The sequence below is a fragment of the Lemur catta genome, chromosome 6 (assembly GCF_020740605.2).
Source record: "Lemur catta isolate mLemCat1 chromosome 6, mLemCat1.pri, whole genome shotgun sequence".
Taxonomy (NCBI): domain Eukaryota; kingdom Metazoa; phylum Chordata; class Mammalia; order Primates; family Lemuridae; genus Lemur; species Lemur catta.
The window spans coordinates 85,403,289-85,416,552 of NC_059133.1; the positions used below are offsets into that span (position 1 = coordinate 85,403,289).

Genomic DNA, 13,264 nt, shown 5'->3' on the forward strand with positions numbered 1-13,264 from the left:
TGAAAAAGTGGCAAGAGTTAGTAATATAAACTGTGAACAGATATCAGTAAATTACCTTCCAGGATCAATTAATGTGACAAGCACCTTAATTACAACTAAGTATTATTCCGTTCTGTGAAATTTAAATGGGAAGGCTTAAGTGCTATAATGTTGACAGAATCAGTTTTTATTCACACACGAACTTATTGTAATCAGATATATTTCTTTCAACTTATTTTGTGTCAATTAGTCTGCTATTAGATGATTACATTTTGCATTCAGTTAAATGAGGCTCTTAAATGCATCACTAGTTACCTCAAGCCTTATTCTTGGATTTCGTTCTTCCAATGTTTAAGTCTATTTTAAGAAACCCCTATGACATCATTTGATAGCTAAACAGCAGCATGTGTAAGAAAATATAAATGGTCAGTTTACATATACTGATTCTGGTGAAGATTAAACTTTTAAAACACATTCTTATAAAGTTGCATTGCTGGGTGTGACTTTCTTTATTATTTTTAATTACTACATAATTTCTAAAACTGACCCTTACAACAGACTCAGGTATCATTCATTCAAGATTAGCAGCTCATCAACTGCTTCGGATGTAGTCTCACTGATACTCAGCTAAGCTGGAGCAAAATTATTTCGTTTCACTTTAATTCTAATTCAGACTGTTGATTTAAAATGTTTGGTTTGAATCCAGTTTCAGATATTCAAACCATTTGTCAAATAGAACATCCATTAATATGGATTTAAAAATATCCTGTGGCTGCATCTGTGGTTATTCTGAGAATTAGAGGAAAAAATACCGTCACCTTGTCACTTCAGTTACTACAAGTCCTCACGGAGATATCTATTCTCAGTCATCCAGAAAATGCTAGAGATGGCAAATTGTCTTTGCCAAGAGCTGTAGGAGAGTTTGCTTGATTTTATAGAAAGATCCTGAAGTGAATTTTCTTTTGCCTCACTGATCCCAGAACTGGTCTCCCATAAATCCTATAAATCATGACATGAGTTAGTTAACCCAGAGCTCTCATGAGTCACAAGTGCCTATAATCAGATCAGTTGCTAGTTGGGTCACTCATCACTGCTCCAGGACTGGCCTTTTTTAAGGGTGTACCAGGCAAGAAACAAGTATCAGTGAGTCAGTCTCTTAATTTTAGAAAGCGTGCTAATATATTTGAATAAACCTAATAATGTTTCCTATCTTTTCACCATCAAGAGTTTATGAGTTTCTCTTTCTTTACAGTTGAATTAGTTGTATTTTAGTAGCAAAATTTAAGGTTAACCATTTTAGGGTATAGAAAACACACAAAAAAAAGAACAGAAAAAAAATCGCCTACCAAGGATTAATATGAAATATGTATATTTAAATGTACTATGCATGGTTGCTTGCAAAAGAAACAGACTAGATCATGTAGGTGGTGCGAGCTTCATGTTACATGTTTGCTTAAATAGTCATTTTGGTGAGTATTGACTGAGCTGGATAGGGTTGCTAATTATTGTGTATCACTTTTAGGAATAATGTCAACCAGTTTAATCTCTTGACAATGTCTTTTTAATTCTCTGAACACTTCCTCCCTCTAGGTCCTTAATACTCTGGCATAAAGAAAAACAAGGCTATGTTTTCCTCCCTGGCTTTGATATTTATTTACCTGTAAGTATGAGAGCTGAGAGCCTCGGGCTGTATATACTTCTACCTAATTTTTGAACAGAAGTGGTGGCTCATATTCCCAGGCACTGAAATGTGAGTTTTAAATGGAGATGCTGCTCTGTCTCATGCTGCTTCATTGGAGTCTCTCTTTGTGCCTTTAGCCACCGGTGGCTCAGTGTGGCTCCTGCATTTAAGCCCTTCCTCAGCACAGTAACCGGCTCCTTGCATGACTGCTTTGGTTATTTGTTTAACATAGCAAATGGAGAGCAGACTACGACACTTTCTCTACTTCAGAATTAAGCTCATATAAACCATTATATTCTACCAAGAGCTACCCATCAAAAATCTACTGTTGCTGAAATTGTGAAAGGGCAATCAGACAAAACCATTTATCCCCCAAAGATAGTAAAATTAAATTTGGAGCACACATAGCATAGCTAAGCCATTCAGGGGCTTGTTCCAAAACAATACTCACCAGTTGTATGGAAGCTTTCCATCCCTCTCTAAGGATGCAAAGTTGACAAATGTACCCGCTCCGCACTCCCTGTTTGAAAGGAAACACAAAATCAAGGTTACTGCTTGACAGAACACTCTTTGCCTTGACATAAAGTAAAGAGAGTCTTTACTGGCTTATCCCACAGCATTAAATTTTTAAAAAAGCTAATATTAATATAAATCCTATATGTTCCTCTTTTGCATACAGGCAAAACAAAAAGATAAAACAAAATGAAACAATCTTGTGCAAGGCTGCAAATCAAGTTATTCGAGGCCAAAAGGATTCAATTCACAATCCTTTCCAAAGGGCATTCGTGATCCTAAAATAAATCTTGAAACTATGAGGGAGATAATATTTTTTACAAAACCTTCAACAGTAAGACACAGAAACTCTCCTAGATAAACAGGATTTTCCATTTTTCGCAAAATTTCTTTGGGGAGTTTTGTTTCATACCATTTTGATTTTCTCTTTATAATGATAGTTGATCAAGTTATATTTTTTACTTCCTCCAAAATCTTTCTCTCATATTTTGAGGCCCATATCATTCATTATTTAAGATAAGAGTAAAAGAGTGGTATGTATTGAGATAGGTTGGCTTCTGCCATGCCTCTTATCCACAATGTTACCTATTCATTAGTAAAAACACTGTTAAAGTTCTATTTTTTCCAGAAGTAGAGAAAATGGTAACCATATTCTCATTTCTCTGCCTTTTGACTAATAGCATGCATATATAACATAGCTCATTGGAACTCATCTCATTTTTTCTCTATATGAAATTGATGGACACATTCAGAATTGAAGCAGAGATTCTGACATTTTTGACATAATGTGCTAATTACTTCAGTTATCTGCCTGTTTTTACTAGGTCAGTCTAAGTTTCTTCTTTTGAAATATACACTAATATATTATTATACCATATTGTATTATAAATTACATCATCAATGAATTTTCCTGCTTCAATTTCCTATAATGGGACTTAATTTATCCTCTAATGCAGGGTTTTATTTTTAAATATACATTTCACTAGTAGAAATGCGGGGTTTGTAATCTGGAGACTCAAAGATGGAATTTAGGGCTGTGTGAACATGTGGGTAAAAAGTACTCTTTATTTTCACAAACTGTAATTAAATTTAGCAGTTCCTTCTATTATTAAAATAGGAAACAAACCATCATAATATTGGTGCTTGTAATTTGATAACAGTAGAAATTACAGATATTTATATATAATAGATTTGCTGCAGATAGCTTGAAACACTGTTCATATTCATCACTATGATGAAATCATGAGAGTTATTAGACATCCTACTAAATATTGATATTTAATGTATTAATAAAGAAGTATATAACATGTTTGCTTTTTAAATATGGTTACCATACTGCAATATAATTGTATAATCCTATGTATTTTATTTTATGTACTTAAAAAGAAAGCATTGTTCTTAGAAGGGATCTATAGTCTTCACCAGACTGCCCAAGAGGATCATAGCCCCCCCAAGAGGATCATATGCCCCCAAATGTTCTGCTTTACTTGCTAGCTGGATGAATTAGAACCCCAACCCCTGCTAAATATCTGCTGTGTGCACCACAAAAAATGCTCCAGAATACCTCTACTTCCATTACTACATCTATTACCACCCTGTCCACTCTATTATGAGCTAACATTTATTGCATACTTCCCATGAGTTGAGTATTATGCTATGTTATCACTATATTAATGTTTTTAACTATCCACTAATCTAGGGGTTGTTATAATTTTTTTTTTTTTTTGACACAGAGTCTTGCTCTGTCACCCTGGCTGGAGTAGAGTGGCATCATCACAGCTCACTGTAACCTTAAATTCCTAGAATTCCTAGGGTCAGGTGATTCTTCTGCCTCAGCCTCCTGAGTAGCTGGGACTACAGGCACACACCACCACACTCAGCTAGTGTTTATATATATATATATATATTTTTTTTTTTTTGGCTTAGGCTAGCCTCAAGTGATCCACCTTGGCCTCCCAAAGAGCTATGATTATAGGAATGAGCCACCGTGCCCAGCCTTTCATCTCTTCTTGGTACACATTCTTTCCCTGGCTCCCTGGCCACCACACTCTCTTAGTTTTCCTCCTACTCCACCAGCTGCCTCTTCTCAGTCTCTTGTTATTTTTTCTCCCTGAAAACCTTAATATTGGATTATTGCAGTGCTTAATCCAGGGTCTCTTCTCTTACTGACATTTACTCCCTGAATGTCATTCAGTCTGTAGCTTTGATACAATTTATTATATACGTAAACAACTCTCACATTTATATATTTAGTGAGGACTAAACACTGGACTTTTGTGTGCAGCTGCCCACTCCACACCTGCACTTGCCAGTCACCTCAGACTTAACCTTTCCAAGACTGAAGACTTGACGTTCCCCCCACTCTGACATCTTTCCACTTGGAATCTTCTCTCAGTTGATGGTAACTCTTGACTCCTTTATTCACTTCCAGTCCACATCCAATATGTTAGCAAATCCTATTGCCCTTATTTTGGAAATTCATCCAGAATCTGATGGTTTCTCCCTGGTTTCGCTGCTGCTACTCTGGACTGAAAGCCACCATCTCTTGCCTGGATGACTGTCACTGCTCCCCTAGGTGAGGAGCTTGCTTTTGTCCTTGCGTGTTTTCTACATAAAAGTCAGAATGAAAATGTTCAAATGCCAGTCAGATGGTGTTAATCTTCTGCCCCAAGCCCTGCAATGGCTGCCCATATTACTCAGAGTGAAAGCCAACGTCCTTCTAATGGCTTCTGAAGCCCTTGATCTGGCCATCTCCTGCTGTTCTTCCCTTCCTTTGCTCAAGTCATACCAATCTCTCTGCTAAGCATTGACCATGCTGGTCATGCTCCTGCCCCAAGGCCTGACACCAGCTGTTCTCACCACTGGCCACATTCTTTCTGCAGGTAACACGTGGCTGCCTCCCCCATGTACTTCAAGTCTTTGTGCAAGTGTCACCTTCTCAGTGAAACTCACCCACCTCCCAGGGCTTCTCTCCCGTATTGGTACTGCTCGTCTCCCTTAATCAGCTGCACAATTTTTTCACAAGGCCTGCTAACATACCATGCAATCTCTTTCCATATACATTATTTTCTCTCTTCCCCACTAGAATACAACTTCCATGAAGGTGTATATTTTTCTGTGTTTCATATACTGCCATATTCCAAGCACCTGAAGGAGTCTGATACACAGCAGGTGTGGTGTCAATATTTGTTAAATGAATGAATGAAGTTTCCGGGACCTGCACAAACTCACAGGGGTTGTAAGTCAAGATTTGCTCTCAAGGAGTGCAATGTCAGAGCTCTCCACTCCAGCCACAGTGCAGTACCACCTCCCTATTCTTCTAAGATTTATTCAAATGCCAACCTTCAAGAAGCTGATTTGCACATTCAAAATTAATGTTTCATCTCCACTTTCATGGCATCCTATTTTTATTTCCTTTATGTTACAGGTCAGCATATGCCTTTAAATATAGCTGTTTATGTACATATCTCCAGCTGGGTTGACAGTTCCAGTGGACAGCTCTGATGTCTGATTTTTCTTTGGATATGCCATACAAGACACTGATTAAATTGTTGTTGGCTGGATAAATTTATTTATAAATATGCAACTGATAGAACTATGAAAAAGGAGAAAGATGTTGATTTATAATTCAGTAGGCTAGTATCAGGAAAATATAAATTTGAACCAAATTTCCCAAACCCAGTAGTATTCAAATAAGCAGCAATTCCTTAAGGGAATTAATGAGTTGTTCTGAAAATATATCACAGAAAGTACTTGAGAATATGCTCTGATGAGTGATGTATCAGGGGTAGGAGGAATAGTGAAGCACTTAAATCATAAATCAAAAGACTATTCTAACTATGAAAAAAATTAAGTTGCCTGCAACTCTGAGTAATAGGAACTAAAGTAATAGAGCATCTAATGGACCTAATCATAAACTTAACAAACATTTTTTTTATAAAACAGCACAGGTATTCTTTTACAAAGAAACTAATGAGAGGATTTTTTTTCCCTGTTCTTTCTTGTGGTCTCCATTTTTGTTAAATCCTTTTGTTAATCAGACTGAACAGGTGTAGATATTTCTTTTATTGCAAATAGACCTGAAAGTTCTCCAATGTGAGGGATCCCTATGTATGGGCTACTTAAATTACCAAGATTGGTAGCAAGAGATTTGGCTTCGTGTAAACAAGCAGTCCTTTGCTTTACCATTTCAGTGGTAATATTTTCTAAAATAATGTTTAAAAGTCTACTTGGAAAATACACAAAATGGAAATAGATACAGAAAACTGAAATTAAATTTACTGCTGTACAACTTAGATCTGCCAAAACCATACATGTGTGATAAGTAAAAGTATTTTAAAGATTGTGGATAAAAGATCAACAAAACTGAACTTACCTAGCCATCTGCAGATGCTTTTTCCTGAGAATAATGAGCGTAACAAGCAGCAGTCCAATTAAGAGTGTGCTCAGGATGGCCAGCACGGATATCACTACCACGTTGGGATTCATCTCTGTCACTGAAGAGATAAGGCACACATTTTCATTACAGGTTCTGTTACATGGTAACCAACAGAATCATTCATTGCTTTTCATCTAATCTTGAGAGCAGTGAACTTACGATGATATCAATAAGAATAACAACCATGTTTCTCCAAGCCAACAATGACCCCTTCCTGGTCAACTATAACTTCATAAACTAGGCTGAAAAATGGTATTCAGGTGCCTACAAAAATTGAGTCCATTTCAAAGGTCTACAAAATTAGGGATGTTCTTATAAAGGGGAGCTGAGGAATGAAGAATACCTGTGCCATAGTTTAAATCCATTTGAAAATTACAAATAGAGATGTCATTATCCTGTATTATCATTATTTAATATTTTCAAAAGCTTTTAGAGGGTGGCAGGTTCTTATTTTATGCCCATTACTTTAAAGTCAGAAAGCGCAATTGTATACTTTGCTCACGACTAATAATGTATATGAAAAAGGCATTAGCAAGCTGCCATCTGCCGCAGCACTAACACATTACTAGGAGCAGGCATTCTGATGATCCGAAGCCATATGTTAGAGGTTCCCCATCTGCACAACTCAAGAGATTAAACCTATTAATAGGCTGTAGAGCCCTTAAGAACAGGGGTTGTGTCCTTTTCACAAAGGTCATACAATAACTGGTCCAGCTTGGCACTTAATGCATTACCTATTTCTTCATGCTATATGGAAGACCAGGATATCAAAGGCAGGGAAATGTGTTCAATATTTTTATAAAACTCCTCAAAGTGGGCCAGAGAAGAGCCATGCCATTTTTTGCATTCATTATAAAATCAGAGAACTGGCCGGCCATGTGATCCCTAAGATTTTAGGTATTTGCCACTTCCTATTTGGGCCAGCTTGGCTCCAGTTCATGGGCAGAGTGCGTGAACAGAAAGAACAATAGACTCATGGCCAGAAGAGCTTATTCAAGTTCACTTGACTGCTCACTGTCATTTGGGGAAGCCATTTTGTCTACCCGATGGGCCTCATTTTCCTTACTGGCAAATGTAATACTATCACCTGTTGCACAGGTTGCTGTGGAGATAACAAGGAATGATGGATGTTAAAGCACAGTTGACCTTTGAACAACAAGAGTTTGAACTGTGCAGGTCCACAGACATGTAGATTTTCTTCCACCTCTGCCACCCCTGGGACAGCAGGACCAACCCCTCCTCTTCCTCCTCCTCCTCAGCCTACTCAATGTGCAGATGATGAGGATGAAGGCCTTTATGATGATCCACTTCCACTTAATGAATAGTAAATATATTTTCTCTTCCTTATGATTTTCTTTTCTCTGGCTTACTTTATTGTAACAAAGCAGTACATAATACATATAATATGCATTATATGTATTAATTGACTGTTTATGTTATTGGTAAAGCTGTTATTGGTAAATTGACTGTTTATCCATTAAAATAATAAATTATATATATTTAAAAAGAAAAACTAGGAAAATGTGCAAAGAAATAACTTCGAAAGACCAGATTCCATGAATGTATATAATTACCCATTGTTGAGACGGCTATGAATGTGGGAACACTGGGGCTGTCATGGCTAAAGCTGGTGACACTACAGTTGTAGGCAGTGGCAGGAAGGAGACTGGAGATGGTCACAACATGAGAAGAAACAGCAATTGGCTCCTGAAGATGCAGAAAATGAGATATTTTAGGTTATTGTCACCTATTTTTTTTTTAAATTATTTTTCATAGCTGAGTAGGTAATATATGGAAAGAGTAAAAAATTTAAAAGATGAAAAAGGATAGCAGTGAGAAATGTTTCCTTCTGTCCCTGCTCCCCGTCTACCCAATCCCCTTCCATGGGAACAGCCACTGTTGTCAGGTATTTTTTTCTTCCCATATATATTTCATAGATGTATAAACATATAGGACATAGTTAAAAAACATAAGTGATACCAGAGTTTACACATTGCTCTGCTTATTTTTTACTTTAGTTATCAGTATCTTTTGGTGCTCTTTCCATATCAGTACAGATTAAGCTTTAATATTTTATTCTTTTTAAGGGCTGTATAGAAATTCATTGAAAGGACATATAGTACTTTGTTATTTAACCAGGTCCCTATTATTGAACACTTAAGTGGTCTCTGATATTTTTGCTATTGCAAACAATGCTACAGTGAGCATCATTCTACAAATACTGGAACATATGTATATATACACACATTCATCTAATATATGTATGTATATATGTGTGTATATACATATACATATACACATACACAAATACATATGTAAAACCTGTGTGGATTGTATGTGTGAACATACACACATATATATATACTAATATATTCCATGCTAGGGTCAAATTTTTTGAATTGCTGGGTCAAAAAGTGTACATTTTTAATTTTAAATAAAAAATAGTCCTCCACAGACATTTTCCAAGTTACCCACTAATAGCATTAATGTGTGATAATGTCTGTTTCTTTCTATTCTTTCCAACACAGTATATCTGCAAACTCCAAGCTTTGCCAATATTATTAGTGAAAATTGTATCTTGTAGTTTTATTTTGCATTTCTTTTTACCATGAGTGAGGTTGCTCAATTTTTCATATGTTCAAGAACCTTTTGTATTTAGTTTTCTATTATGTATTTGTTTTGGGTTGTTGGTCTTTATCATTCTGATGTGTAGTAGTTCTTTATATATTAAGGACACTACCCCTTTGTCTCCATTCTCAGCTTTTATACAGCATCCACCAAAGACATTGCAACCTTGTATGCTCAGAAATATTATTAACCTATTCTTGAGTTAAGCAAGTTGCTAACTTGGTGGACTCACACCAGACTAATGACAAGTACTACTGTACAAGATAGAAAAAAAGTTGAGCCAGCATAACACTCTTTTTCAAAACAAGATTCTGAAACACCCCTGCCTAAAGAGATTCATGCCATGAGCACTTATTTTCCATTCTCATCTCTTTCACTTATTCTATAAAAGAATGATTCTAAGGAAAGAAAGACTTTTGCTAACAGGATTTGGTTATAGTAAGTAGCTGACTAACCATTGTTGTTTTAAAGAAAGACATCATTGTAGTTACAGAGAATAAAATTCATTATTGGCAGAGCGTTATTTTAAAAAAGGATTCTTAGAAGAGAGAAAAGATTCAGCTGTTCAGCCCAAATCAAAAAGAGATGAGTTTGTAGATAGGAATTTCAAAAGGGGAAAGGAATAAAAGCAAATTATCTTAGCATTCAGTAGGAAGAGATCTGTACTCCTAGCAACGCTTTCTTCTTCTCAATCTCATGAACTTCATTATCTTAAAAACATCAGTTATTCATGTTCATAGGATTAGTTTATACACTGTATTATGTGGAGTCCCTCATAACCCTACTCTTTTCCATCTACCTCTGGCTGTAAAATATTTTTTTCCTTTGTGGCTTTGTTACCCGTAGAACTGCTGGTTCATCTAAACTTTAGCTTTAGCAGTAGCTCTCTTTCAGCCGTCATTTTCTAACAAAATTGTCCTCCTTACTTACCAGATACGCATATTTCTTTTAGATTCTCTAAATAGTTGTCTCTTTGTTGTGACACTTACATTTTACTTTACTTATTTCTATCCTTATGTAATATGCACAACTATATAAAAGTGTTTTGAAGGCAAATATTGACTGTACCATTTGTGTTCTATACAGTGCCTTTCAAATAATTGGCAATTGGTTCATAGTTGTTAAATTACATTTTATATGGTAGAGTCTTTATCTTCCTGATCAATTTAATGGCCTATTTTCTTTCCCTTTGTATGATGTGGAATGGCTAAGGATTAGGCACAAAAGATAAATACAAATATAAAAGTTCTCGTAGCATCTTTTGGGCTTGTTCTAAGCATACTATTAATTTATATCACTGAAACACAGAAGAGTATATAGACAGTTTTCATTTTCTAGAGTTCAAAGAAATAGAATATTTTTATTTCATCCAGATAATTAGCCTCAATTAAAATTAACTCAGAAAGGGAAAATAAAAATGTATGGTACCTGGAGTTTGGTTTCCCGACTAGAGCCAACTTGCTGACAGAAAACTTCGAAGAAATCAGCTACTCCCTCTTCCACCCAGAGCAAAGTCACCGAAGTCTGGGTTTTGTTCACTGCAAAGAGTGATTTGGGAGGAGCCGGTTCTGAGCAAAGAAAAAGTGTTTTTTAAAAAATTAATTTAATTAAATGTATCCTTTATTCTTTCATTAATAAGCAGATAAAACATCCCCCAAATCCAAATACAGGTAGTTAAAAGCACCATAAAGAACTTATTTAGCTTTTGAAAGATGTCCTTTCACAAAGATAGTATCTAACTTGGAAGGCAGAATATTTTGCCTTTTTTCCTCCCTTCCATTACTTCTCTTTTTGGAACACTTCTGTTTTCTACTTCAGCTTTATCATAGACACAATCTATTAATAGTTTTTGTGTCATCTATACTGCAGTTAGCATTGCCCTGATAATACAGAACTTTCTGCACGAGAAAAAAAAAATCTATACTTAAAAAAGACTGAGAAAAATGAACTTGGTATGCTTCCTTCTAATGGAGAGATGCAGTCTGGTACTTAGCCAGCAACCCATCTTCCTTTCTCTGGAGACTATTTGGAATAATTCAGGCAGAGGAATGACTTCTTGAAAATTTAGTCGAAATTAAAAAGGATAAAGCTAAACAGATGATCCTTTCTTTTAAGAAAAGGATTGAGAGAAGGGGACTGGATTTTTAAAACATTAGAGATAAATTCTTTATCTTATACATTTTATCTTGATCAATAAATTAATCCATTAGTCAAGGAAGTCATGCTGTCTGTGCCTCTTCATGCTTATTTCCAGTAATAAGTCACACTGGCTTTGTTCACTTGAGACCAAACTCCTGCCTGTTCCCTAGTTCCAGTAAGTGGTCTGCTGTCTTGTTCCACGTTCCTGAATCTCTCCTGGTCTTCTGCCTGTGCCTTCATCCTTTGGGTGTTGCCTCTCTCTCTAATTCCTGCAGGATGTAAAGTGCTACACCTGAACTCAAGGTCTTAAGCTGGGGTTCCCACTACCTGTGCTCAGAACTCCTTGACATTGCTTGTTTGGTAACATAATGTATCTTGCAGCCAGGTTCACATGACATCATCTTCTGCCCACCTGCATCCCTGTCAGACAATTACCCATTGTTGTAGATCTCTCACTGCTTGTTACCTGGATGTCTTTTCATTTCCTGTCCCACTGTCCCCACTCTGGTCTCCAGCTCCTGGCTTTTAGCAGTGTATGAAGAAGTCCTGTAAGCCCTTTCACTGCTTTGACAGGTACTAATATATGTCTTTATGTGGAAAAGTTTGGACCTTCTTTCTAGAATATAATTAATCATCATGGCCCTGTCTAGAACCAAGAAGTATGTCAAAATCGTTCTTGATACGATGCACAGCAGACAACCTAAACTTGTGTCCAACTAAAAAGAAGCAAGCTTCTTTCCAGAGGAAACTTGACAAAATTAGGCAGAAGAGTTGAAGGAGGAAAGAGATGAGTTAGTTTTGGGCAGGCAAAATTCACAGTAGATGTCAGGATCCCTTTATCACTTGCAATGAATTGTCTACTCCTTCAGACATTGCATTGTCTCACTTCTCCTCTGACGAAGACTGCTGATGAAATACAAAGGTTAATTTCCACTTCCCATATCCTTCAGAATTGCCACTGCTGATAGGATGATGTGTCAGAGTTAAGTCCTTCAGTGTTTCCGACTCTGCTTCCAGGGAAGCAAGTGGGAGCTTGTTTGGGGGCAGAAATAAAGTGTTTTGTTAGGCTGAGCTTGGTCTTTCTCTCTTTTAAAAATACGTACTACAGAGTTGTTCCTCAGAGCGAGTCTCTTTGACCATAATCAGAATCCCAGAGACATCTATATTTTTCCTCTTGGTGGGTAGATAAAATCGATTTAGCTATCCAGTATGAACACTGCCCAAATCCTAATCTCTGGATCCAACTTTTTATGTCTGCATTTTTAATCAGCTATCATGTGTGCTTACTTGAATGTCTCACTATTACCTCAAACTCCATATATCAAAACTAAACCTGGTTCCCTCCCCTTCTCACAAATTAATTCTACTTTCCTTCCACTTTTCCAACTACAGGAAGTAGTATTTGGAAACATAGAATTGATTTGTGGCACCAGAGGCACCAGGAATGGTACTATCATTCTTTCAATTTTCTAAACCAACCATTTGGAGGCTTTTCTCTTACTTCTCAGTCCTAGACAGCAATTTTGAAAGTTCTTTTCATCTTTTCCTTTAATCTATTTTAAATTATATTGCAAGTCAAGACTTTTGTCATCACACTCATTGTGCATTACAAAAGTTCCATACTTCTTTTTCCATGGCTCTAATTGGTTCTTTCTTCATTTTGTCAACCATGGTACTTTGCTCATGTTAAATACTATCTGTGCATTGTCTATTGTAGCGCATCCATATATGCCAAGTTTTTAAGATCTTACTTCAATTGGATACCTGCTACCTGTCAGCTTCACCACCATCCCCACTGCCCAGACATGCTGCCCCCTGGGAAAGCCAGTCTTCTCCCTGACCTTCATACAGGCAGGGCTCTTTCTGGGCTCTTTCCCAATCCATGT

The 13,264-nt window shown here is 36.6% G+C and overlaps 1 protein-coding gene across 1 annotated transcript in view; it reads right to left on the reverse strand.

Annotated features, from left to right (window-relative positions):
- The window catches only part of PTPRO (protein tyrosine phosphatase receptor type O), a 246,894-nt gene that overhangs the window by 32,760 nt on the left and 200,870 nt on the right, over nt 1-13,264 (reverse strand). The window contains exons 13-16 of the mRNA XM_045554266.1: nt 10,668-10,807; nt 8,186-8,318; nt 6,549-6,669; nt 2,112-2,180 (exon numbers count right to left, since the gene is read on the reverse strand). Of these exons, the coding sequence (XP_045410222.1) occupies nt 2,112-2,180; nt 6,549-6,669; nt 8,186-8,318; nt 10,668-10,807 (463 nt within the window). The remainder of the gene's footprint in view (nt 1-2,111; nt 2,181-6,548; nt 6,670-8,185; nt 8,319-10,667; nt 10,808-13,264) is intronic.